The 27,964-nt window shown below is 52.1% G+C and overlaps 1 protein-coding gene across 5 annotated transcripts; it reads left to right on the top strand.

The window, feature by feature from the left end:
• Positions 1 to 4,331: 4,331 nt before the first annotated feature.
• On the top strand, positions 4,332 to 16,647 carry Rhbg (Rh family B glycoprotein). 5 transcript variants are annotated; one of them, XM_006232631.5, is made up of 10 exons: positions 4,340 to 4,591; positions 11,098 to 11,161; positions 11,746 to 11,896; positions 12,002 to 12,149; positions 13,693 to 13,859; positions 14,106 to 14,243; positions 14,375 to 14,508; positions 14,960 to 15,081; positions 16,087 to 16,160; positions 16,310 to 16,641. In XM_006232631.5, exons 1-10 carry the CDS (start codon positions 4,414 to 4,416, stop codon positions 16,376 to 16,378), a joined length of 1,245 nt encoding a protein of 414 aa, XP_006232693.2. In that variant the 5' UTR covers positions 4,340 to 4,413; the 3' UTR covers positions 16,379 to 16,641.
• Positions 16,648 to 27,964: the final 11,317 nt, after the last annotated feature.

Below are 27,964 nucleotides of genomic sequence, written 5' to 3'. Positions count from 1 at the left end.
TCGTATGTGCAGTGTATTCGTGGAGATCAGGGGACAGCTTGTGAGAGTCAGTTCTCTTCATTCCTCATGTGAGTCCAAGGGATTGAACTCAGGCCATCCTCCAGGCTTGGCAGCAAGCCTTCACCTCCTGAGCCATCTCGATGGCCCTTTTACCGTCATTTTAAACCACGAAATCAGGGTCACTGTTGGACCTTAGAAGCTTGATCCACTCTTGTTCAGCTTCCTCCGGAAAACTCAGCGAAGCGGGGGTGGGGGGTGTTTAGTTGTGTTGAGTGTGGAGACAATCTCCCAGGACTTGAGCCCAACGCCCAACATGTGGCAGCATTCAAATGGAGTGTATTAAATGAAGAAATAAACGGGGAAGAGAAGAAGACACAAACAAGATACGAAAAGGTAGTAAATGAAGAAATAAATGAAAAAGTTCTTTCCCCAAGGTATTTGGTATTTTACAGTTAAGCATAATTCAGAAAGTAATCTGACTCAGGAAAACTTTTTCAAAAAATTGTATTTCTGTCTGTGTGCACCTGTGTGAGAATGAGCATGGAGAGGCCAGGAGCAACTTGGGGGTCTGGTGTCTCCCTCCACTTTGCTGAGGCAGGTCGTTTCTTACTCTTTCTGTACAGTCTGTGAGCTTCCGGATGCTTTTTCTGTCTCCATCCCTCATCTGCTATACAGTGCTGGCTTTAAAGATGTCCACTCTCCCCCCCGGCCCCCGCCCCACACACACATCAGGCTTCTTTCTAGGACCTAAGGCAAGCACTTTCACTGCCTAAGCCATCTCCCTAAAGTCCCATGACAAACTTAACAGAGGATAACATGGAAAACCTCTGGAGAGAAATAGCCATTAATTTTTGTCCTGCCTTGCTTCGATATGTCATATGTAAGTGACAGTACTCATGTGACAGCTCACTTTAGACAGTGGCACAGTGGCTGCTGGTTTGGGCAAGTTTGAAGTCTGGGATTCATCCAGGTAGAACATGGGAGAGATGAGCTCTCCGGCACAGCGTTTTTGCTGTTCTCACCGGAGAGGGCTGGGGTAAAAAGGAACTGCCCTTCAGCTTTCCCCACAGGCATTGCTTCCTCTGACCCGAGTCCCAGGTTAGGAGTGCCTCTCCATCACAGCACTTTGGACTATGATTCGTCTGCTCAGCTCCCCTGATAGGTCCTGCCCAGGGCACGAGCCAGACCTTGTTCTGTTCTGTCCCCAAGGTCTGATGCAGGGGCTGGCACACAGTAAGTACTCGATATGTGTTTGTTGAATGAAAGTTCTTCCTTTGCCTAAACTGCTTAAGAACTGTGTGTACTTGGCATGTTACCACATACCTTTTATTCCAGCACGTGGGAGACTGAGGCAGGAGGATTGCCTTCAGTTGGAAGCCAGCCTGGGCTACCTAGTGAGACTCTGTCTTAAAAAACAAACAAACAAACAAACAAACAAACAATAATTCAGTGATGTGAAGTCTTATGCCTGGGATCCTGGGATCCTAGTGCTAGGAAGTGGAGACAGGAGGATCCTAAGTCCAAGGCCACCCTCCACTAAATAGCAAGTTCGAAGCCAGCTTGAGCTACATAAGACCTTGTCTCCAAAGAAAAGACAGTGGGAGCAGGGGAGTATGCCTATCTTAGTCCCCAAGGCTCCCAGCTCCTGTTGTCTGCAGGGGTGGAGCAGTATCTGCCCAGCTTCTGCTTCTTTCCCCAGTGTTGAAGCTAGTGACCCATTTACTGACCTTGCTTAGCCAATCAGATGAAAATAATCACCACATCTGTGGAATGCTTGCCAAATGCCAGCCATCCATAGGAATTATTTGGAGTCCTTGTGGGAAATGTTATTATTCCCACTCGCAGACAAGGAAACTGGGGCCCAAAGGGCCCTCAGTAATATGCCTGAGGCCATACGGTATAGATATGAAGATGGAAGGAAGAGGGGGGGGAGAGGGAAGGGATGGTGAGGTGTCTGTATAATTGTAGCTTTGCTGATTCTCGTGTTTGCCCACTAAACCTACTGGAGATGGTCAATGAGAGTAGGAACGACAGCTCCTAGAACCCTGAACCAAGGCAGCAGGGAGAAGAAGCAGGTAGCCTTGGTGGAGAGCATCCTGGAGCAACACTGAGTTATTCAGTAACCCCAGATACTCGATTCTCCGGGGCCAACCTGCACAGTCCAGGCCCGGGCAAGCAGGAGACACCAACTCCCTCTGGCTTTAAATGCTTGGCTGGTCATGACTGGAAGCCAGAGATGGAAAGTCAAAGATTGGGCAGACCTCAGGACTAGACAGAACAGAGACTGGTGATACAGATGTGCCTCAGAGGTCTGCAGTTGCAGGAGTGAGGCCTGAAGCCCATCGCCTCACAGGATCACAGGAGTGGGACCAAGGGCTGGACCTCAACAGGTGATCAAAAGAGCCAGGACTCCTGCTTGATGGGTGGTGGGTTGGAGAGTCTTCCTAGGAAGCAGATTGGCAGGGGAGCCTTAGGGAAGGTCCGCAGGGTCTCGCTCTATTGGACCAGAAAGAATACTGGCTGGTGTCTGTCACATAGTATTAACACCTCAAGGGCACACCTTACAAGGGAGTGAATGTGCCATGTGCTGACCATATGCTGGCCCAGCTCATGCCTTTCCGGAGAACTTCTAAAGTCCTCCCCTGACTCAGTGACTGCTAGACTGGGGCCTCCGAGGCCTAAGCCTGTTATATCCTTATATCAGAATATCTGGTTTCAACCCTAGGACCTAGTCCAGGTTAGACACTTATCGAGTGAATGAATGAAGAAGAGAAAAGGGAGAGGTTGGGCCCTGGAGGAGTTGGAAATGAAGTTGGAGATAAGAGGAGGTCAGAATCAGACCAGAGCTCACTCTTCCCCTTTCTCTAATTCTGGAAGCATAGAAGGCTGTTCCCTCCCAGAGCCTGTCTCAACCTACTGCAACAACCCAAGCAGCTGGTGACCCCAAGCAGGGCTCAGGAGACACACCTGGGACAGGAGATGCCCCCTGGGGGGTGTCCCATAGATGCTGAGCCTTTATCTATGCTTACCCTTCCTGCTGACTGAGGAGTAAAGAAAATCTCTGGACAGGGCTCATACAGACCAGTTGGGAGCTGTGTCATCAGAGACTGATCTCTGGTCTTTCATGTGCCTGGCTGGACTCTTAGCACAGGAAACTGGACAGCTAGAATCCAGGTGTCCTCCCAAGTCCACACAAGGGCAGGGGCAGAGGCTCAGGTGCCTGCTGAAACAATGGAAGAACTGGACAAGGAGCAGTGGGCAATCAACAGAGGGTTAGCATGCTGTCCTACCATCCCTGCCCATTTCTAAGAAAGGGCAATACCTGGGCTGGAGAGATGGCTCAATGGTTAAGAGCCCCGACTGCGGGGTTGGGGATTTAGCTCAGTGCTAGAGCGCTTGCCTAGCAAGCGCAAGGCCCTGGGCTGGGGGGGGGGGGGGGGGGCGACTGCTCTTCCAGAGGTCCTCAGTCAATTCCCAGCAACCACATGGTGGCTCACAACCATCTGTAAAGAGATCTGATGCCCTCTTCTGGTGTACTTATATATAATAAATGAATAAATCTTTTAAGAAAGAAAGAAAGAAAGAAAGAAAGAAAGAAAGAAAGAAAGAAAGAAAGAAAGAAAGACGGAAAGAAAGGACAATACCCCTGTGGACTGGCGGCTTCAGAACCAAGAATGCCAGTGTCCCTGCCTACTAGTTTTCAGGGACCATGCTGTGGACTTTGCAGCCCCTCCCGCTGGAACCACAATGTTAGCTCAATTTGCAGTATAGGCAGTGGCTTCTGAGGGCCATCTGGTCTACCTCTACTGCCAGGCAAAGGAAGATCTCAGTATTAGTCTGTAGCCAGAACTGCAATGAACAGTTCTGTAGGAAGGGCCTCCTTCCTTTGCAGACCTCCATTCCCCAGGGAATGCGGATTGTGGGGGGATAACTAGAGACCCCGCTGTTGGGGCTCAGATGACTGGTTAGTCCTCCAATCCTGAGAGCTCTGCCTTACCTCCCTTTTTCAGCTGTGCTCTTCAATAGGGAAAAGGCCTAATAGCCCTTACTTTTTCGGTCTCTTGTCCTAACGTTGCAAGGTAACCAACTGAGTAGGACCTTTAAGAGATACTAGCTTCTTGGATGCCACTCTCTTACACCACCAGGTTTGAGGGGGCGAGTACCTTTTCCCCTCTCACCACCCTTCTAGCAGCTGGGGCTCAGTTGGGGAAGTTCACACATCACCTGTGCCTTTCAGCAGGTCCATGGGAAACAGGACCTCACCAGCGGCGGGCTAGTCCTTGCCTACCTCGAGCTGAGGGGTGGGGCTCCCCTAGGAGCAAGCACGGCCTCCGGGGGGCGGAGCCTCACCTATGCAGTGGCAGTAGTCAGCACAGCTCTGCTAGAGTCCGGGATAGCACAGTCACCGCGTTCATGGCCCGCATTCCCCGCCACCGGCGCCTGGTCCTGCCGCTGCTGTGTCTGCTCTTCCAAGGCGCCACCTCCCTCCTCTTTGCGATCTTTGTCCGCTACAACCACGAAACCGACGCTGCCCTGTGGCACTGGGGCAACCACAGTAACGTGGACAACGAGTTTTACTTTCGCTACCCAAGTGAGTGCGGGCAAGGGTGTGGGAAGCGGAGACTCCAAGCCCAGGGTGTGTAAGGAAGGGCGTTGGTGGGTACTCCTCCCACCGAGATGACTGCCAGGGCTTTAAAACAGTCCCCTTTCTCTATCGTCCCTCTAGTTCTAGGCACTGCTGAGGATGGCACGTGCTCTAACTCAGTCTGAGGGAAGATAAGGCTCAGTCAGGTCACACAGTAAGGGAAGCTGGGCTTTCAATCCAGTTGTAAGTAGGTCCAGTGTTAGCCACTATCTCACCTTCCATTGGGGCTCCTTTGTCTAGGAGTCCAGCTTGACCACAGGAAAGAGACTCTTTTTTTTTTGGTTCTTTTTTTTCGGAGCTGGGACCGAACCCAGGGCCTTGCGCTTCCTAGGCAAGCGCTCTACCACTGAGCTAAATCCCCAACCCCACTGGCAGTCCCATCAAGAGGAAAGAGACTCTTGATGGGACTGCCAGGGAGGGTGCTAGAGAAGATAACAGAGAGTCAGGTGTCAAACTCCCACATGTCTAGGCATCAAAGATTGGTTTCGGCACAGGTGTTCAAGGTTTGAGAGTGAGAGGACACTGGACCGATTTGCCCCATTCAAGGCCATTGTGAGGTGGGCTAAGCGGGACATTATTAGCTCGTCTCACAGGTTAAGGTGACTGTGGTGTGTCCATTATCACCTACCATGGGTCACACAGCTAGAATAGGACTTACACACCCTGACCACTGACCATTTGCCTCCCGACAAGGTTCTGGATGGGGAGTTAATCCCCAGATGGAGACAGCATCTCCTTCAAGGTTGTAACTGAGGCACTAGAGATCTGGGACCAAGCAAACTGCCCCTCCCTCTACTGCCCAAGTCAACCTTCTCTAATTCCAGTTCCCCATCCCCAGGAAGAAGCTGGGGGTTTGTGCCTCTAATCTCAGCATTCTGGTGGTGAAGGCAGGAAGATCTGGAGTTCAAAGCCAGCCTCAGCCACACCGTGAATCTGAGATCAGGTTTGGGCTACCAAAACCCCATCTCAAACAAACAAACAAACAAACACCAAAAAGGAGTAAGGGAAAATGTCTCTGTTTGAAGGCCATTCGAATATAGCACACAGCTATTAGAACCCACTTTCTACAGCTGAGCTGGTGGCAGGCTGTTCCCCCTCACCCAGCTCTGGCCCCAGCAATGGGGACATAGACGGCTGAGTTAGACTTTGGATTGTGGCAGGAAGCACCAGACCCCTCACCAACCAACCTTTCTCTACAGTTCATTCCCAGTTGTAGCAGGGATTGGCAGCCACAGGCCTCCGAAGCTAAGATCAAAACCAAAGCCCTAAAGCTGGCCTTAGGCTGCTGCCCACTAACTGTCCACAGATGCTGGGTGGTGAGACAAGAGAAGGAAGTGAGCTTTGGTTGTCTGTCTACAAGGGACAGCTTCTCTTAGAGCCTCCAACCCTGTTTGTTCCAAAGCCCAGACTCCTGCCTTCTACAGCTGAGACAGTGCAGGGCTTTCCTTCCTAAGAGGGCAGCGAGGATCATGGGAAAAGAATCATGGCAGAGTTACTGCCTCCCTGCCCTGGTGTTGATCTCTGTGGACTTTGAGCCTACTGTTTGGGAAAAGCTAGGCAGGAGGGAGATGTGAGGTTCCTAAGGCCTGTGGCTTTGATGAGCCCGGTCCTCACCTGTCTCTGTGTCCAGAGGAAAGGGTCAAGGCCAGAGGGCGGGTAGAAACCACCCTTTGATTCAGAAGATGAAAAGAGTCTTTGGTGAGTATTGGCTGGCCAAGGTCTCGGGCATGGGTATCTAAGGGACTGTCAGGAGATGGCCACCATCTCCCCCATATGCATAAGGTGGGATGGGCCCTCGGAACTCTATGCTCTACCTGTCAGATCAGAGTGGACAGACAGCCAGGAAGGTCACTCCCCTCCCTACCCAAGAGCATACAGCCAGGTACAGAAAGAGTTGGCCAAGAGCCAGACTTCTTGGTTCTCCTTCTGGAAGCTCCCTCTGTGTTCAGGTTGCCCAGGCTTACCTTATCCCTTAGGTAGGGTCTCACGGTATAAGCCAGACCAGTTCTTAGACTTATCATCCTCCTGCCTCAGTTTCCCAAGTACTGGAGAATACATGCTTGAACCACCGTACCCCACCTACAAGCCTCTTACTCTGAAAAGCCAGTGATTCAAAGAAGGGAAAAGAGCCAGAGAGCAACCCAGTGAGAGGAAGGGTTGTAAGAAACCTAAGGAGGTCGTCGGGAGAGGCCTGACTTACAGCAGGGACTTGACCCAGACAGAATCAGGACTATTTTAGGAGAGGTGGGGACTGAGACTGTGGCCTGCTCTAGGAGGATTCAGCCTGTTTTCTGGAAGCTGAGGTGGACGAGGCTCTGAGATGGCAGCTCCCACTCTCCTCCTCTTCGTGCTTTATGGCTACCCTTTCCAGAGGAAGCACCTGAGGCTTAGAGAGGCCTCGGGTCATGTGTCCAAGGTCACGGGGTCAGGTGTGTGGAGATGCTGAAATGACGGTCTTAGTTCTGGCAAAGGTTTGCCCTGTCGGGAGGAAGCAGGAGAATGGAGTGCAGTGGTGACCCCGGAGGGCTTTATTTGTTCCATTTGAGACTGGGGATCCTAAGCACAGGCTGGCCTCAGGCTCATTATGTAGTCAAGTCTGGCCTTGACCTTTCATCCTCCTGCCTCTACCTTTTGCATGGCAGAATCACAAGTGTGTGCCACCATGCTTGGCTGGGATTGAGTTTTCAGTGCAAACAGAAGCATTTCAAACAAGCTCAGAGCAGTTGAGAGAAGTTCCTGCATGAATGGTCTTTGAGGCATGCTACCCAGCCCCCTTTGGTTTCCTTCTGTCCTTGGACAAGAACAGAAAGAGTTTCTCTTCCATGTTTGAACAAGGGGAAAGGACAGAGAGTCCTGAGAGACTGTAAGCTATCCTGATGTGGTGGCACATGCCTTTAATCCCAGCACTTGGGATCTCTGTGAGTGCTAGGCTAGCCTGGTCTACATAGTGAGTTTCAGGACAGCCAGAGCCAGGACAGTTCCAGGACAGACAGTGAGACCCTGTCTAAAACAAAAACAAACAAACAAACCACAGAAAGAAGAAACAGAATGCAGGCTCTAGCTGAGTTCTAAGTGTGCCTTTCTTTTCTGTTGTGTGTATGATGTGGGTGACCCTGAGGAACGGGCACTGGAGGTGTGGCCCCTGAGGAGTGGTCACTGGGGATGTGGCAGTCCATTGTGGATGGAGGCCAGAGGCCTCTAGGCCACACTCCCTGAAGCCCATGGGACTGTAGACCCCAGTTGCAGTATGCATAAGGTGGGATGGGCCCTCAGAAAATCTTTAATCCTGTTCTCCGCTCCAGAACAGCAAAAGCTTTAGCTTCTCTCAGGGATCCTATTTGCACCCCAAAGTTCAGTAGCAGCTTTCAGCTTGCCATGCCTCTCAAAATCAAATAGCACAAAACACAGGCCTGAGAATCTGCCTCTTTCTATGAGAAATTCAGGATTATCCATGACAAAAATGAATACAAGTTGAATATCATTAGGAAAATCCTTGGAGCCAAATGTGTTTTGGTTTGGGGTGTGTTTATGTGTACATAGTGATCACATAAGTGGAACTCATGTCTAGACAAGCAATCCACAGATGCCCAACATACACCACACATACAAACAGCCTGAAGGAGATTTCATGCAGCCTCTGTAGTGAGCCCACATTTTGCATAAAGTCCTTTGGATGATGCCCACGGTGGGTGGGTGTGGAATTTTCCACTACTGCATCACACTGATGCTTAAAAACTTTGTGATTCTGGAGCATTTGGGGTTGCCAATTTGGATAGTGAGCTTGCATGAGGAAAGACAAGCAGGGAAACGAAACGAAGCTTGACATCTGAAGAGAGGATCTTGGGAGTGTAGATGCATGACAGCGAAGCCTTGCTACAGCTCCCAAGTGGCCAAGGAAAAAGGTCACTATGAACGTGAGTTCTCATCAGAGAACAGCAGCCTCCCTGTGCAGGCTCTGATTCTCAGTGTGACTCCACCCTTGAGAGCAGGAACTGACTTCCTGGGTGGCAGCTGTACTCCGGAGCCCTGTCCACAGATGCTTGGCACATCTGTTGTTCACAGGTGGGGAACAGACATTCTCAGGCAAGTGACATCTCTCAGCCCTAGAGAAGAGAAATTTCTCAAGTAGAGTATGAAAGGAGGGAGTCTGGAGAGTACGGAGGCGTGGTGCCCCTTTTCCTCAGATGTTTACAGAAAGGGCCCTCCCACGGGCGATCTACTGGTGGGTTTTATCTTTGCTTGCTCCTGTTTGTTTGTTTTTGAGACAGTCTCCACTCAGACATAGCCACAGCTGTTCTGAAACTAACTCACTGTGTAAACCAGGCTGGACCTGAACTCAGAGAGCTCAGCCCACCTCTGTCTCCCCAGTGCTAGGATTAGATTAAAATGTGCACCACCACATTTGGCCTTGTTCATGATTTTCTTTTAAACATTTATTTATTTATTATGTATACATCATACAGCTTTCTGCCTGCATGTATGCACCTGCAGGCCAGAAGAGGGCACCAGACCTGATTATAGATGGTTGTGAGCCACCATGTGGTTGCTGGGAATTGAACTCAGGACCTCTGGAAGAGCAGACAGTGCTCTTAACCTCTGAGCCATCTCTCCAGCCCCTGTTCATGATTTTTTAATAAGATTTGTTTATTTTATGTATATGAGTACACTGTAGCTGTCTTCAGACACACCAGAAAAGGACATAAGATCTCATTACAGATGGTTGTGAGCCACCATGTGGTTACTAAGGATTGAACTCAGGACCTCTGGAAGAGCAGACAGTGCTCTTAACCCCTGAGCCATCTCTCCAGTCCCGTTCAAGTTTTTTTTGTTTTTGTTTTTGTTTTTGTTTTTGTTTTTGTTTTTGTTTGGAGATAGGCTCTTACTCCCTTAGCTGCCCCTGAACTTGGAGCAGTGCCTCTTTGGCACCACTGAGGTGTATAGCCATTGAGCATCATGCCTAACCCTCTACCTTCTTTGAAGAAAGATCTCTCTTGTTCCTGTGCAGCTGTTGCAGACCAGCTGGACTGAGCTAGACCATTCTCTAATCTTGGTTTCCCTTCCCACCGCAGGAGGGCCAGGATCATAGGCTCGTTACCTTATCCACGTGGGCTCTGTGGCCATCAAACTAGCTTGTGTGGCCAGAAGGCATTTGTCTGCCATCTATCTCTCCACTCCCTGGCTCTATATAACAAATTACTCAACACATTCTTTGTATAAATCTTATTTTCAGTATAATTGTATTATTCGTACTGGCGTTTTATGCAGGAAGCAAACAGAAAAGGCTTCACTCACACCTTCTTGTACAGAAGCCCCACTGATATGCCTGGCAGTTCAAGTAAAACTGCCCACATGTGGCCCCCATGCTATGAGCACAACACTTGGGCATTTGAGGCAGGAGATCCAGCATCTGAGGTCAGCTGGACTACAAGGCGTGACCCTGTCTCAACAGAGCAAGTGTGAATTTTTTATAAAAAATTCAACGTATAGAGAGAAACAAACAGAAAGACAGACCTTTCTCCTGAGGGCGGCTGCATGACATGCAAGTCATTGTAAGGGGTTGGGGGAGTCACTACACTGAGCTGTACAACACAGTAGCCCCACCCCTTCCATTCCTTTGCAGGGGGGAGGGGTCCTCAATCCCTGTTAACAATTCAAAGCCATTCATAAATAATTTTTGTTTTGAATCTCAAAATAGGGAGATTTGAAAGATAAGAGATGAAAGTTAGACATCAAGAAGGGCTTCCTTGGGGCTAGGGAGATGGCTCAGTAGGTGAAGTGCTTGCTGGGTGAGCATTAGGATCTGAGTTCAGATTCGGCACACAAGTCAGGTATAGCAAGGTTCCTTCATGATGTCAGCACAGAGGGCAGAGAGGGACAGATGCCAGGGCTTGCTGGCTGTCTCCTCTGGTCATTTTGGTGAGGTCTAGGTTCACAGAGGGGCCCTGGGTATGAGGCAGAGCATGGTGGAGGGTAACACATCTACCACCACACATGCATGCACACACACACACACACACACACACACACACACACACACACACACACACCTGCGTGCACACACCTGGACAGGTGAGAAGGTGGACACACTGGACACAGAGGGAGAGGGAGGAGACTTTCCAGGGAAGGAAGGAGAATCTTGTGTGTAGAAGATACAGGTCTGCAGCAGCAGAGAGAACTGACAGCTTCCTACTCGGGCGGGTGAGCAGATGGTGCGTCAGGTAGGTGAGTGGATGCTGGAGCAGGATGTTCTAGCTCCTTCTCGAGCAGGGACAGCAAGGGTGGCCTGGCCCTGCTGCTCCAGGCTGAATGCTTTGTTTCAGCCGCCCATGGTGGGAGGCTGTTATGCCTAGGGAAGAGGAGCCAGGCACTGGTATGGTAGCTGTTGGTTGGTGGGCATGGCCAGACCAGAGCAGGCCTCATGACACTCCTTCCCTTGTCCTGCCCACCCACAGGCTTCCAGGATGTGCATGTCATGGTCTTCGTGGGCTTTGGCTTCCTCATGGTCTTTCTACAGCGGTACGGCTTCAGCAGTGTGGGCTTTACCTTCCTCGTGGCCACCTTCACCCTGCAGTGGGCCACACTACTCCAAGGCTTCCTCCACTCTTTCCATGGTGGCCACATCCACATTGGCGTGGAGAGGTGGGCAGTAGTAAGCCCCTGGCTCCCCTGAAGACCCCACTCCCCAAAGGATGCCAGCTCGGGCCCTGACCTTCTGGTCTGCCAACTGACCTTCCCTCTGCCCCATAACCACCCTCTCCAGGCCACTGTCTGTTCTCGTTGTCTAACCTGTGACCCTGGTAGATATACTCACACATCCATCCCATTAGGCCTCTGTCACCAGAGCTCCTAGGAGGACAGGCAGCAGGTGAAGAATGGCCTCTCCTACCTGCTGCTGCTTCAACCTAGAGTCGGGCTTAGCCCATTGCTTTACAAGGCCTCCTCCCTCCTCGCCAAGGGTGGGTGGTACCCATTGGACACCCAGGGAGAGGTGCCCCAGCACTGACTCTCCTCACCCTGCCCTGCGTGCCCCACACCATGCCCTCTGCGGAGCCACTTCAGAACCACTTTCCTTCCACCCCTCCCACCCTCCGTGACTGCAGTTTGATCAACGCTGACTTCTGTGCGGGCGCTGTGCTCATCTCTTTCGGGGCTGTTCTGGGCAAGACTGGGCCAGCCCAGCTGCTGCTAATGGCCCTACTGGAGGCAGTGCTGTTTAGTGTCAATGAGTTTATACTGCTCAGTCTCCTGGGGGTAAGTCTGGTCAGGAGTGGGTGAGACCTGGGTCAGTCCAGCTCTGGTTTAGGAGAGGTGGATGGAGGGCAGGGGCTGCCTCACCACCTCTACCCTTCTTCCCAGGTGAGAGATGCTGGAGGGTCCATGACCATTCACACATTTGGGGCCTACTTCGGGCTGTTCCTCTCACGGGTCCTCTACAGATCCCAGCTGGAGAAGAGCAGGCACCGACAGACCTCTGTCTACAACTCTGACCTCTTTGCCATGATCGGTGAGGCCTGCTAAGGTGAAGTGGCGGGAGCTGCAGAGCACCATGGAAGGTCTTCTGCACTGCCAGCTATCTTTTGGGTCCTTCCTACTTGCATTCTGAGGGGCCTGAGATCTGTGCTCATCACTGCCCCTAACTTATGACCCAGTACTGGGGGTACACATACGTCCATACCAGGCCCTGGGGTCTTCCCAAGTTCACCTCAGTCCTACTTGAAACTTTCCTGGGCTACAAAGCCTACATGCGTGGAGCCATCCCTCACCCCTGCAAAGTTGGTATTCTGTGGCCCTGCCGGCCCTGGCCACCTGTGCCTGCTTCCTCTAAGGACCCCTTCTCCTCACAGCCCCACAAACCCTGCACTTTCAGGCAGGAAATCGGGCCCTGGATCACCCCCAGGGAACAGTAGGGCCTGTTTCCTCCAGGTTCCCTCCTCTGTTGGCCTCTGGCCTCTCTGCTCTCCGAGCCTGCCATCCGGAGCTCATGTTTCTTTTGGGGTGTTGAATATGGCCTTCAGTTCCTGCTCTTGCACAAGCAAGGCTAGCTTGACTTCCTTGCCCACTTAAGGCTCACTGTGAGACAGCTGAGCCCTCCTTGCCTTTGGTATCCCTTCATGTATGAAGCTTCCAGGTAAAGTGGTCGGGGACGGAGATGGGATCAGGCTGTCTGAGACCTGAGATGAGCACAGGACGCTGCGATGAATACCCTCATCTTGAGGCAGCAGAAGGACTTTGAGTCAGGGTGAAGGACATAGGTTGCACACACAGGCTCCTACCTTGCTGGCTCACCCTTCAAAGGCCCAGCTTCTCCTTCCTACTCAGACATTAGTCTGTAAGACTTAAAGCAGGGCCTGGAGGTGGTGGCGCGCACCTTCAATCCCAGCACGTGGGAGGCAGAGGCAGGTGGATCTCTGGGTCTGAGATCTGCCTGGTCTGCAGATGAGTTCCAGGACAGCCAGGGCCACACAGAGAAACCCTGTCTTGAAAAGCAACACACAAACACACACACACACACACACACACACACACACACACACACACACACACACACACACACACACACACACTTGAAAACAGGGATCTGCTTCTTGTCCCAGTGCCAAGCAGTTACCCCCAACACCGGAGCCCAGACTCCTGAGGCCTGTAGAGGCCACCTTCTCTAGAAGGTAGCTGACCTGGCACAGTGCCCCCCACCATGTGTGAGTGCCCACAGCTGCGGTTGTTAGCCTCTACCTGGCTCCCTTTCCTTTTCCTGGTTCCTAAGAGAGGCGGTATGCTGGGGTGGAAGCCAGAGTGTGGCATGTGCTAGGCAAGTGTTGTTCTACTGAGCTCTGCCTCAGGCCCTTCCTGAGCTGTTAGGCCTGCTGGGCCATGATGCAGGCATTTACAGCCTTTACTCTCTCAACTCTCACCGTAGGAAGATGGTGTTTTTTTTAATCATTTCCAGGAACTGGTGAGGAAATTTAGTAATAACTGATCTGTAGTGCAGCGCCCCCTGGTGACCAGGATACTCACTCGCACATGCTCACCGTGACTACCCACTTGTTTAGGGACCATCTTCCTGTGGGTTTTCTGGCCCAGCTTCAACTCCGCTCCGACAGCGCTGGGGGATGGGCAGCATCGGACAGTGGTCAACACGTACTATTCACTCACCGCGAGCACCCTCAGTACTTTCGCCTTGTCAGCCCTTGTCAGTGGGGATGGACGACTGGACATGGTATGGGGAAGTGGGTGGACAGCCCGACAAAGGGAAGAGCCATCTAAGTATGGAGGTCCCCAGGGGCAAGCACTGAACCTCCGTCTGCAAGAAGGGGAGTGGTGTTAGATCAGGGGAGAGCATATGAAGGTTGGTGGCTAGGGTGATGGAAGGATCTAGAAGTAATAGATGCCACTGTAATGAGTGTGGCTGGGATGTGTGGGTGTGATGATCTAATAAGATACCTTGCCGTTTTTGTCCTTTTAGGTCCACATCCAGAATGCAGCACTGGCTGGAGGGGTTGTGGTGGGGACAGCAAGTGAGATGATGTTGACACCCTTTGGGGCTCTGGCAGCTGGCTTTCTGGCTGGGACCGTCTCCACCCTGGGGTATAAGTTCTTTACGGTATGATTGCTTCTCAGCATGGGGACCTGGACCAGTGACAGGATTCCCAGCCCTTCTGCTACTTCCCCACCAGGTCCTGGATATGGGTGAGTAGGTTGACTCTCCACTCTGTTTATTTACCCGTTCTCCAGCCTATCCTGGAGTCCAGATTTAAACTGCAAGACACATGTGGTGTTCACAACCTTCATGGGATGCCAGGGCTACTGGGGGCCATCCTGGGAGTCCTGGTGGCTGCACTGGCCACCCACGAGGCTTATGGAGATGGGTGAGTCCTCCCTCATGCCTCTGAAGTGGCTTCCCTTCTTCCTTGAGAGAAAACAAACTTCCCATCTGTTCTCATCCACCCATTTGGCCATTCACCAATACAGTGAGAGCCGAGGACCTGCCCCTGCCTGACCTCCTGGTCAGTGCCATGGATGGCCATTAAGTAAACAATTTCAAGAGCACCGAGCACTCCTTCAGGACCAGTAAGAGATAAAGACCTCTGGGGTGAGCTAGGAGTAGGGCAGGTTAAAGAGGCCTTTGATTAGGTGCTGAAAAGTCTGTGGAGTTGGCTGGCTTAGGAGAGGAGGGAGCTTGAAGTGGGCCTGACTGAGCAAAAGTCTGGGTGAGAGACATTGGGGATCCCTGGACACCCTCTGGCTGCCCATAGGCACGAGTGTCACATTGGCCAGCCCTATTCCATAAGCGTCTTTCCCTATCTGGTCTCCCTTCAGCCTGCAGACTGTGTTCCCACTCATAGCCAAGGGTCAGCGCAGTGCTACATCTCAGGCCATGTATCAGCTCTTTGGAATGTTTGTCACACTGGTGTTTGCCTCTGTGGGTGGCAGCCTTGGAGGTGAGTGACTTTAGCTGGGAAGGGTGTCAGGTGAGAGTCCCAAGGAGGGCTACCCAGGAAAAGGGGCAAGGGACACTTGTCCTTCGGGTAGGTTCACTTCCACCAAGATCCTCTCAGAACACCAGTCTGTGCCAATGAGGGAGCAGCATGGCCTCTGAGTGAGGAGGTGCTGGGTGTAAGACCACACCCTCCAGAGGGAAGAAAGGCTCCTCTCTGGGTTGTGCGCTGACTTTCTTATACTGCTCCCTTGTGCCACTAGAGGGCAGTCCAACCCCAGCGGTTGGAAAGAGGCCAATTCTCACTCCCAACTCCCCCAAATCTCTTCTGGGCAGCAGCAGACAGAAGGAAGGAAGGAAGGAAGAAAGGAAGCCTAGCTCACCTGGAGTTCAAAGCATTCCACAGAAGCTGTCCGATCACTGGCCCCTAGGTCAGGCATTCTCTCCTGATATCTGGCTTTAAGAAAAAACCTGGGGGTCGGGGATTTAGCTCAGTGGTAGAGCGCTTGCCTAGGAAGCGCAAGGCCCTGGGTTCAGTCCCCAGCTCCGAAAAAAAGAACCAAAAAAAAAAAAAAAAGAAAAAAGAAAAGAAAAAAAAAAAGAAAAAACCTGATGCTGTAACATCCCTACCCTCCCACACCCACCCTCGCTTGTCCCGAAACTCTCTATGGTTTAGTTCTCCAGGTCATGTTTCATGCGATGAGTGTCCCCTAGCCCCTCCCATGTGGAAGGCCACAGAAAGATGAACATTATGCTTCACAACAGAATCACGATACAGCTGCAAACATGAGAAAATTCTCTCACTTCTACCAGCTGGTCTCTTTGTGGGTAATTTGAGGGTGGGGCCACCTTGAAGGGCTATACCTTCTCAGAATGGGGGACTCAACAGCCCTTGGCATAGGCTTGGGTCCACGTTGTCCTTAAGCTTACCAACCTGTGGCTCTAGGTGGCAACCTCCCCCCTAGGTAGGGACAGAGGACCCTTACACATCCTTCCCTACGACCACTAGGGCTCCTGCTGAAGCTTCCCTTCCTGGACTCCCCTCCAGACTCCCAATGCTTCGAGGACCAGGTTTACTGGGAGGTGAGACACAACTCCAAGTTTGTCCCTTGTATGGCGCTTGACCCTCCTTCTCTGGGAGCTTGCCTTACCTTTGGGCTATCACTCGCCTCTTTCCTTGTTTGTGGGCTCCTTCTCAAGCCCCCTGAAACTTTCCTTCATCTGCTTTGCAGGTACCTGGGGAGCAGGAGGCTGAGACCCAGAGGCCTCTGAGAACTGAGGAACCAGACACCCAGGCCTAATTGCTGCCAGCATGACTGATGGACGCTGTCCTCAGAGAAGACAATGGCTCCTGCCATTGGTTACTCCTGCTTTTGTTACTATTGTGTGAGGAAGTCTTCCACCCCCAGGAGGATCCCCATTAGCTTGTGCCTGTGGCCAGAAAAGGCCAAAGCCAGCCCTAGGTGACTGCCACCCCATTGACCAGTGTTACCCTATTCCAGTGACACCCAAGCCAGGTCCACTCTGGGTGGGAAGCTGGGTGATAAACAAGTATCACCAAGGACTCTGACACCTTGTGTTTGTGCCTCTCCCCTCCGCTGCTGAGGCCAAAGTCTTATGGCAAACCTTGGTGTTGACAAATCCTCCTTGAGTCCACAGAACTCCAAGATACTACAGTCTGCTGTAAATGTCTCAACTAGTCCCATCCTCTCCAGGGAGGGGCACTATTATCCAGAATGTCTGTGTCTATTTTAGTCATCCAATGCTGTCCCCCAATCCTTCCTGGTCCTTACTTAATTGTTGTTGCCCTGACTCTCAACTGGCTTTCCACCGCTGAGCAGAAGAGGAAGAAGCTCAAGAGGAGCATCAAAATGGTGGGCTGCCACAAAACCTCAGCAGTTGGAGGCAGCCATCACCCGATGCCAGTTCTTGGCCGGCCCTGACCAATGTGAAGGGAGGGTCCTGCGGTTCTGGGGCTGTGGATGAGGAAGGCAGCTGGGCTCTTGTTGCTTTGAATCATTTGACCACATGAGGGCGCTCTAAACCAACAGACGGTGCCGCCTCCCTCACCTAGTTCCTTCCGGCCTAACCTTCCTAGCCGCATCAGTGTCGGTCCTCAGGCACCCGTGCCAAAGCCTTCCCTGAGCTCCACTCCTTCTACATGTCAGAGGATGCCAGAAACTTCATATCTCATCCCACTCTTGGCGACTTCATCCCTTCCCCATGAGGCACTGGGACTCCCTTTCCTCACTTGATCCACCAATGGGTTTTTGGCAAGAGCTGTTCACAACTACAGACACCTCTGCCTCCAAACTAGGGACCTTCCGCGGTGGGAACCCAAAGAGTAAGGACACATGCTGGGCTTCAGTTGCCCAATATGTTCCTGGGCTCTCCCGTGCAGCTGGAGGTGGTTGAGAGACAAGCTCTCTAGGGAGCTATCTTGTTCCCCCAGCCCTCTCCGGTCCATAGTTTCCTGTCCACTGCTGGCTGGGCTATGTAGGCTGGAGGGTCCCAGGATTGAAGCTCGAGGCTCCCAGTCACCGTGAAGAGGTAGTTGGGAGAGCTGGCACCCAGCTCTAGATGGGTGGTGGACAGCCAGCTGGCTTGGCCTGGCCTGCCCCAGTTGCAGGCCGTTGTGATGAAGGATAGCTGTGACATTCCTTCACTCATGGCACCAAGATTTTCCGTCTGGCCCTCTCTGCTGCTGGTTCATTCCGAACTGCAACCAAACCTCTTCTTCAGGCCTAAAAAAAATGGGCTCTTCCAACACTGGGAGAAGCCATCTCAATCCAGAGAGGCTTCCTGGAGCAGGGGCATTTGAGCTTTTTCGGATAGGACAATTGCTCAGTCAGCTTCAAGTGGGCAAAAGGCTGCTGGTCCCAGACTGATCTGGCAATAGGTTCCTGAGAAGAGGGACAAGGAGAGGATGCCCTGTGTATCTTGTCACTGGTGAGTTCTAAGCCTCACCACCGCCATTAAACCCCATGTGCACGATGGCGGGGACTCCACCACCGGCCCTGGCACCCTGGTCCTCTGCTTTTGCCCTGTGTTTCTTTTCTTTCCCTGTTTGCCTTAAATGCAGGGGCACATGGTGGGCACTACAAAGCATTCTATTTCATCCATTGTGGATTCCAGGGAGGGTTTGATAAGGCAGGAAAGACGGGTCTCTCTGGAGCCCCTCCCTCTTTCCAGGAGCCCCAGTCACTGGTCCCCCCTCATGGTGGGCTATCTATTTAGGATGTCAACAGGGTGACAATGAGCAGGTCAGGGGGATGTCAAGGACAGGGGCATGTCATCCCTCAGGACAATAAGGCCTCTGCCTCTCAGGCTCAGCCTCTCTGATCAGCTGCTATTACTCTCCGGGAAGAACAAGGGTACCTACCCTTGCCTGCTCATGAACTCTGCCCAGCCCCAGTGCCTGAGCCCTGGGAAAGATGATGGAAGACCTCCTGCCTGCTTCTGGAAACTAGATTGTGGCTTTGCAGACCGTCCCCTCAAGAGCACCCCTTCTCAGGATTGGTGCATTGTGTGTGTACTACAGGAACTATGCGTCCGAGGACACCGTGCCGGAGGCCAGGACCTTAGGATGCTCTAGCAGCTGCCCTCTTTGGTCTGGATGGGAGACTACCTGGCCCGGAGGAACCTTCGACGGGCCGGGAGCATTGGGATTCGCGTCACGGCGCGGGCCGCTCCTTGGAGGAATTAGACACGGCGCGGCATCCGAGGTGCGGCCCAGTGGCCGCCGTCGCCCTCCCTCCCCCGGCGGCTTTGTCTGGCGAGCTGCGCCCACCGCCCGGCGCCCCCGTGCGCAGCCAACAAAGCAGGCTACTGTCCCCGGGCCGTATGCAAATGCTCCAGGCGGCCAGCGTCCCGCCGCCGGCTTCCAGCCTTGAAAGGGTCGGCCGGGCAGGGGGCAGCCGTGCTCCTGGGATAGAGCACCATTGTCTGTGCCGTCCGTGGCAAGAAGACCCGCACGGGCTTCGGGAGTTTCAGCTTTGGGGTCAGACCGAGTAGGCACGCACTGGCCCCTCACCCCCACTCCTGTCTCAGCCCATGCTTCTGAGTCATCGTGGCTGGGGTTCAAACCAGCGGCCACCAATTCTCGATGCTACCCCCTTAACCCATCTCTGCCCTCCTGCCACCCTTCCTCACACCACATTGATCTAGGAGAGTCTGGTAGATGCTGGGGTCAATCCTCTTCCAGAGCACAGAGCAAAGTACTCAAGGTGTCCTTAAAACAGAGCAAGTTACAAGGCAAGAAGACTTGGGTCTTCTGTGATAGGTGAGCCCCAGGACTGCAGACTGCCTTCTTGCCAGCCACCATGTTAGCAGGCCATTTTTACTGGTGCAATGATCAGTAAAGGCAAGACAGATAAATTCCAGTGCCCTGGGAGTGGGAGAAGGGAGCCTGAGACCCTCTAATCAACTTAATGGTTCAACTGAAGAGGGATGTCCCAGACAGCAGTGAGAGTGGACCCTGGGGGGTCACAGCCCTAACTCCAGGTCCCAGACAGAGGCAAGATTCCTGATGCAGGCAGTCCACCTTTTTTTAAGTTCTCACCAAAGACTTACTCAAATGAAAGCCACTCAGCTAAGGGACATTTTGGAGAGTCTTGGTGACTGCAGCTCTGATACTTTAGGATTTGTTAGTAGTTCAGGCAAAAATTAATCAGAATAATCGCAAAGTGAAAGAAGATACCTCTGAGCTATCGTAGCTGGGGTTCAGACAAGCAGCCATGGACTCTCGATGCTACCCCTTAATCCATCTCTGGCCCCCTGCCTGCCCTTCCTCACATCACATTGATCCAGGGGAGCCTGGTAGATGCTTCTGGGGCATCAACTGTTAATCTCAGCTTTTGGGAGGTAAAGGCAGGTGGATCTCGGTGAATTCTGGGCCAGCCTAGTCTACAGAGTGAGTTCCAGGACAGCCAGGGATACAGAGAGATCCTGTCAGAAAGAAAGATAGAAAGAAAGAGAGAAAGAAAGAGAGAAAGAAAGAAAGAAAGAAAGAGAGAAAGAAAGAAAGAAAGAAAGAAAGAAAGAAAGAAAGAAAGAAAAGAAAAGAAAGAAAAAGAAAGGTGTACCAGTTGTGGTGGTATTCGCCTGCAGTCTCAGCACATGGGGTTTGAGGCTAGCCTAGTGTGGCTACAGAGCATGGTTCAGGACAACCAGAGATACGGGATTCTGTCTAATAAAAAGAGAAACATCTAGGATGTCCACAGAGCAAGTGGACTCGCTGCTGCTTCTGCTGCTGCGAAGCAGGGGAAGGGGCTGCTCTCCCAGGAATTCTTTGGAGGAGGAAGCAGCCCCAGTACAGAAATTAGGCTGTTCCTTCCTGTATTGCCTGTTTCTGGGGTAGCATTTGAGACACTCCAGAATGGATGGGAAGTTGGCTAAGGGAGCAGGGGGAGAGGCTGTAGCAATTCCTGGTGCCAAGGAAGAAGGCAGAGCTCTGCCTTCCTAGGGCCTTGGAAACCAGTCCCTCTGTCCAAATCTCTGACCCATCTCAAACATCTCCCATGTTAGCCTCATGGAGGCTGTTTTGGGGCCCTCAGCAGCTACCTCTGGAAGAGGCTCCAAAGCGCAGAGCACACTGTCCCCCCCAGGGCCCTACCCCATAGGTGCTTACAGATGCCCTGCTTGCTTGCACAGCCCCAGAGGGGCCAGGGTGGTTTCTAATGCCCTCTGGCCTGCATCTCCAGGGCTTTCTGGGCAGGACCCAAGGAGGATCCACTTGGCTCTGAGGCTGAGGGGAAGCGGCCTTTGTTGTGCAGCCATCCCCTGGCTTCTGAAGCTTTACTTTCCCACCCTGCTCTTGGCAGGAGAGCACTCAGCAGGAGAAGCCCCCCTCCCAGCCCCGCCCCAGCACCCCTCCTTCCCGGCTCAGCACCATCTATCTCCGTCTCCCCAGAGCAAGGAATGCGCCTCAGGACACTGTGGGACTTGTTCCCAATCCCCTTCTAGCTCATTTCCCCCCGAGCTTTTACAAACTGGCCTCCATCCCATGGCTGCTGTCTGGGTTTTGGTTCTAAAGAAGCAGACAGAGGCCCCTCCTCCTCACAATTCCTCATGCTTCACTTTGCCTCAACACCAGAGGAGGCTATATCACGGAGGGTCAAGGAACCCTGGGGAGGGGCAGGTTCCCCCAGACTCCAGCTCTACTGAGACACCCAGCACTATGGTGATGTCTGCCTATGTTAGAACCCAGGCCATTCACCCCTCCTAGTCTTCCTGATCACAGCAGCCAAGCACAGGGCTTCTTGGTGGTCGTTGCTAACGAGAACCACAAATTGTGGGCCTCAGTGGTGCAGAAATTCTAGTGTACACCCATTACTTGCCCTTTAGCAAGGTGCTGAGTGAGGGGTGCTGCCTGCCTGCATCTTGGGAGCAACTGCTCTCTCCTGGACTTGCTAGCTGAAGGTTGGCAAGTACAGAGGCTTGGAAGGCACTTAGTGAAGTTTCCTTAGAAATGGAAGGGTCACCACTGCATTTCCAGAAGCCCCACACCCACCCCAATCCAGGGAAGCCAGAGTGTGGATGTGAGCTGGCCTCATGCTAGGGTCTTTCTTCTCTAGCAGAGTGGGTCAAGATGCTTGTATGGGGAGACTGGTTTTCTGGGAGCTTGGGTGTGTATCCTCTTGGCAACTGTAACTCACTGTGCTGTCTAGTCTGGAGTCCTCAAGCTCGCTTTCTTCTCTGGCAGATACATGTTTGAATGTCAACCATGGGTTTTCAGCTCCTGGCCTAGGGAGGGCACTAAGATGTCAGTGGGACAGCAAGATAGATTGTATCAGGACTGGGTGACACACTTGACTGCAACAGTTACCTGATAACCACCATGCCACCACCATATAGCTGGTGCGGCTTAGAAGGGAGACTCAGAAATGTAGGTTGGTCATCTCTTTCAAGGGGCTGTCCTTCATGTCTTCAGAAAGGATGAGGCCTCCCTGCTCTTCCTGCCTCCTCATCCATATTTGCATATCCCTGTCACATTCACACGGACTGGCTTGAACGTCGTGGCTTGAACTGTTGCTCTGCAAGGGAGTGACCATGACTCAATGCAAACAGACAGGGGCTCTTCCCGAGAAGCCCTTCCTTGACCTCCGGCCTCTGGCTAGCTGGAAAAGAGTGGAGCCCTCTGACTCAGTTTGCCTTGAGTAGTGGGGCAGAGAGACTGTCTGCCCTCAGCTGGAGTAGAGGGCGTGGGAGAGGCTGAGCCCTCCAGGAGCTTTTGAAGGGGTACAGGGCACCTGTTCTCAGTGAACTTGTCTGGGCTTCCATGAGGGACCGGTTGACCTCTGCACCTCTCTGCCCCCCTCCTGCCTTGTGGAGGTGCAGGACAGTGCAGGATAGACCGAGAGGGAGCTGCTAGCCCACACCTGCTTTCCCTGCTTGCTCTTCTGGCTAACTGAACATAACTAGAGGGTCTTGATTCCCTGCAGCTTTAAAGAGAGGATCCACGAGGGTCTCAGTCCCTCTGTCTCCCCCAACCCCGGGAAAAGTCCTGAAAACAAGCTCCGGGCAAAAATCTTCGAGGAGGAGAGACCTGTTAGAAGGCCTTTAATCCTTTAATCCCTCAGATGGGCCTTGAGACGCTAATGGCTTTCCTAATTATTCTCTCCTATTTTCCCATAGCTGTGAGGACTTCTCTCTGAGGACTTTTGAGCAGAGAAAAATTCTGAGTGAGGAGTGTGGAATGAATGGTGTTCCCCCACCAAATCAGCTCTGAGCCTCCAAGTGGCTGAAGAGGTGGGGGAAGGGCCAGGACCGCCCCAGCTGGGGTGTTAGGCTTCCCATGGCTGACACCCGGGTACAAGGCACAGTGGCAGACTTAGGACAATGAGGCAGTTGGGGTCTGCCCAATAGAGCCAGGTGTGGGACTGGGGTTCCCTCTTGTGAATGGCCCATTATCCAGCCAGAGGATGGGAGTTGAGGGCTTTTGTGTCCTTCCTCACTGTAATCTCCCTACTTTGGTGAGGAGGGTCTCTTTGTGTCCTCTTCTCCCTGTAATCACCCTGGGAGGGAGGTGACAGTGAGGAGTGTCTTTAAACTTTCCTGAGAGAACAGTTGGCCATTCAGGCCTTTGGCCCTTCTTGTCTCTAGCAGTTCAGGATTCAGGGGTCTCTTTACTTTGGGGCTGAGGAGAGGCAGACATGGCCAAGATCTGGGTTCAGGCCCCTCCCCTTCACTGTGGCCCTCTTTGAAAGACAGGACACCTTTCCCAGCTACCTCCTTACCTTGGGTATCTAGGGGCCTTGTCTGACCTCTTCAGTCACAGTTGCCCTGGCTCAGCCCTACCTGGGAGCAGCCTGACCTCTTGACTCTGGCATTTGCACTGCTTTAAGGGGTCACTCTCCTACAAACTTCCTGGGGATAAGGCATCAGCCCCGGTTTCCTCAGCAGTTAGGAGACTTCTTGAGTTCACTGAGTGAGACAGGATGGAGGGTTGTGTGGGCCTGAGCCTCCAAATACCAGGCCAGTCGTTTACAGTGCCTTTGTCCCATCCTCTCACCCTCTCCAAACGACTGCAGAAGTCCCCTCCTGGGATCCTCTGGGCTTGGCTGTAGTCACACCTCTTGGAAAGGAGCTGACCTCAGGATGTGCTTAGAAAAACCAGAGTGGGGAGGAGGCACAGGCTGGCAGCTGTTGATGCTAACCAGTGGAAAAGTGGGGTACACGGAGGCTCCCCACACTATCCTGTTTTCCTTGTGACTCGACAAAATTTTCCTCAAGAAAAAGTTAGGTAAAAGGGTTGGGGATTTAGCTCAGTGGTAGAGTGCTTGCCTAGCAAGCGCAAGGCCCTGGGTTCGGTCCCCAGCTCTGAAAAAAAAAGAAAAAAAAAAAAAGTTAGGTAAAGTCCGATTTTCCTTATGTACCTCACTTTAAACTGCAGCTCACCAGCCAGCCCTCCCTGCCCTGCCCTCCCCTCCCCTGCACTGTTTTCATGGGTGTTCTTTGCCTGTGTCATTTTGATCCTCATCAGCCTCCCCCAAAGGTCAAAGGTCATGGGTTCTGGTGGCACAATCCTGGACCAGCCACTACCCCCACCTGCCACTCCAGGGGATTAGAGCAGGCCTGGCTGACTGAAGGCTCTTGCAGGATTGCTTCAGAACAGGGAGGGGCTGTCTTTCACAGTCTGTGGGCTCCATAAGCCCTTGGGGCCATAGCTGGAGGGTCCTTCCCCATAGTTCTGCCCGGGCTAAGCCCCTAAGTGTCCCATTCTGTACCACTTCTAACTTTGTCAGGCATCTACAGTCACAGTGTCCTGCTGGGGGTGGGGCTGGGTGTGAGGGCTGTTACCACAAGGCCTCTTTATTCCCAGCAAGACTAATGGTGACGAGTCCCTACCCTAGGATCAGCCCACTTTGCAGGGTCGCTCCTGATTAATAACCATCTTAAGAGTCACAGGCTGTGAATCCTCAATCTGTGTCCTGCACCAAGTTGTTCACACACGTTAGCTTAGTTTGTTCCCTAGGGGCTCTGAGAAGTAGCACTGTTTCTGTTCCCATTTTTCAGATGAGAAAGGTAAGGTGGCCTCCGGAATGAGCGCCTTTGCAGCTGGTTGGGTAAACAGAGGAAGGGAAGGGTACCCTATGTCCTGAATGGATGCCCTCAGGGGATGTCAGAGAAGCTTCCCGCTGGTAACAGTCTTCCCTCTGCAAGGCTTACTTCCCAGCTCATGAGGCAGGGCCTCACACACCCCTCTAGTGGCGGCAGAGTGAGCATCATTGCCTGCCCTTCAGGCAGGTAGAGACCTGGGGAGAATCTAGGTGCCCACCCACAGTGCCACCTAGGGAGGCTGGCATGGGGACAATCCTAAAAGCTCATGGGAAGATATGGGAAGGTCAGTGGCCACAAGGCAGGTGCATAGTGATGAAGGGTGTGTGTGTGTGTGTGTGTGTGTAAGAAGGGCTAGAAACACTCTGGTTCCTACCCCTCCTCCTCCAAGCCAAAACAATAATGGAGCCCTCCTCTTTCTTCCTCCCCTCTCCTCCTCTTTTTTTTTTTTTTTTGAGAACAAGTGTAAATGTATTAAAAAAAAAAAAACAGTGAGAAAGAACCGAATGTGGGAAGGGCTCCAAGAGAAGAGCATCTTACTGGACCTCACTGGTTCCTTTCAAATTTTAGGGTCTCTGATATCCTGACCTTCACAGCTAAACACTATCCTTCTGTTTATTTTTTTAATATTTTATTTATTTAATGTATATGAGCACACTGTAGTTGTCTTCAGACATACCAGAATCCATTACAGATGGTTGTGAGCCACCATGTGGTTGCTGGGAATTGAACTCAGGACCTCTGGAAGAGCAGTCAGTGCTCTTAACCACTGAGCCATCTCTCCAGCCCTATTTTTAAGATATATATATATATATATATATATATATATATATATATATATATATATATATTTATATAGTTAGGGTCTCACTATGATCTGGAACTCCCTAGGTAGACCAGACAGACAGACCTCCAACCACAGAGCTCTATCTGCCTCTGCTTTTTGACTGCTGGACTTAAAGCCATGTGCAACCAATTCCAGAGCACCTTCCTTAATTTTTAAAAGAAAAAACCAGCCGGGTGTGGTGGCACACACTTTTAATCCCAGCACTTGGAAGACAGAGGCAGGTGAATCTTCGTGAGTTTGAAGCCAGCCTGGTCTACAGAGAGAGTTCCATGACAGAGAAACCTTGTTTCACAAGAGCCGAATAAATAAAATAAAAATAATATTTTAAATTAAACTGGGACTATTAAATGTAACTCACTGGTAGAACAGTAGATTAGCACAAATAATGCATTGGGTTCTATCCCCAGGACAAGGAAAAGAAAACTATTTCTGAATAAACACTCATTTCACACGGACCAGAAGAGCCCTCCACACCTGCTGCTTCCCATGGGGCCCTCGGAGCGCCAGCCCCCAGGCTTCTTACTTGTAAAAGCAAACAGTCACCTGTGACCAGGCCACCCATGACATGAATGTGTGGGAAGCAGCCACTGATGCCTGACACTCAGGGGAACTCAGCAGGCAGGGAGAAGACTCTATGAGTCACAGAAGTGGGTGTCACAAGACTGTTAGTGGGCAGAGAGATGACTGTCTAAGGAGAGGGCACGGTGTGTGCACAGGCTTGGAGATGGGACAGGGCTGTGTCTCCAGGACTGTGCTATCCTTCTGGAGTATGAGCAAAGAGGAAACATGAAGACTGGCTGAGTTGGACTCACTACCACAGCCACGGCCCTTGGGATGCAGTCAGCTGTGGACTGAACTCTCTCAGCACCTACAGAAAGGGTTTGAAGAGTTGTGCCTTCCTAGGACGATGGAAGGGTCTGAAAGGGACCAGTCTTGATCAGAAAGATCCTGATATCTACTCGACTTGAGGACTGGGCTGGGTTTGGGACAAGGGTTCCCTCGATCTTTACTGTGTCTTTGGGAGAGTTGATAAACTGATAAAGGTTTAGTACTGACATTGAGCGTGCACCCTGTTGATACTGGAGTTAGAATGGTCTCTCCCCTGTCTCCACACCTACTTGGTGGGGACCTAGGCATCCTCCTGCACAGCCTTGGCTCACGTTAGGCTACATCTTCTACCGTGGTTTCCCTGGGTAGGCACCAGACAGGGGCAGAGCACATGAATGAGCTCATGAACTTGTGCACAGAGCTTGAATCTCTTTAAGAGAAGAGAAAGACCTTCCTGACTGGTCCTTCTTTTCTGCACCTTCTCACTTACCTCCTTTGAAAAACACCCCCACTCATTAGAGATCCACAGCCAGGCCCTGGCTCACACCCTGCTAAAGGCAGTAAGCAATTAGATTGTTAGCAGGGGGGGACCCCACCTACTCCGGCCCCACCACTTTGTTTTAACTGTAATCCCTTAATCTCCCTCCATGGCAGGCTGGCTCTAGGTTTTTGCCCTGCAGAGCCCCTTCCCTCTCTTTCTCTCCCTTTCTTCCCCCAATTAGGAGCACTTCTCTCTCACAGAGTCCCTATCGAAGCTAAAGGCCTCCCTGCCTATGAGAAATAAAATGCTGGGCCGTCTCTGCCCTTGAAGCAGCTCACAGTAAGCATTTTACTCTACCTACAAGTTTTTCCACAGAGGAAGCTGCCATCCTGTGACCTCCTGGCCTGGCTACAATGGCTAGGATGTCTACAATAGCTCTTTCCTTTGTCTCTTCTTGTCCCAGTTTCTCTGAGTTCTCTGGAACTCTTTTCCCCTTGGTCCTTTCATAATGACTTCTGTTTTCCTTTCAACTCACCCACACTGCCTGGGCCAGAAGCCACCAAGACCTGTCAGAATGGAACTTAGGCTGGAGCTCTGATGGGATTGATACCTCCTAGTAGTAGCCCCATGTCGACTCCCTGTTCTCAGGGCCCTAGGGCCTTCAGTCAAAGATCAGGAGAACCTCAAGGGTCTTTTATTTGTTCTTGGAGCTTCGAGCAGAATAGAATCATGAGAAGGGTCAAGGTGACCCAGGAAGGCTTCCTGGGAACGATTACTAAACAGCTTACAGGTTGTTTGTACCCAGATTCACAATCAGTGCTGAGGACTTCCAGCGCTGGGGGATGGCCCTGTTCCTCATGCCTTCTCTAAGGTTGGTGGGCCGAGGGGAGAGCTGGGCACCAATGCCCAGCTGCTGTCCGGCGTTCCCACAGGTCTGGTGCCAGTGTGTGAATGAAGAAGTGTGGGAGGTGGGACTCCCCACCATCTTTTGGCTGGGATCACAGCCAAAGCCCTGAGGCTCCAGGAAATGATGGAACTGGGGAGCAGCCATGAGGGGAGGTGGGGGTTGCCTGGCACCTCCCAGGAGGAGAGTCCAGCGGGCCTGGCATGGGCCAAGCCTCCTGCAAGATGAATGGATGACAAGGGCCCTCTCTTCCCCAGGGCCTCTCCACA

Source organism: Rattus norvegicus, chromosome 2 (genome assembly GCF_036323735.1).
Source record: "Rattus norvegicus strain BN/NHsdMcwi chromosome 2, GRCr8, whole genome shotgun sequence".
Taxonomy (NCBI): domain Eukaryota; kingdom Metazoa; phylum Chordata; class Mammalia; order Rodentia; family Muridae; genus Rattus; species Rattus norvegicus.
Note: the sequence above shows the minus strand (reverse complement) of the source record. Positions and strands in the feature narration are given on the sequence as shown.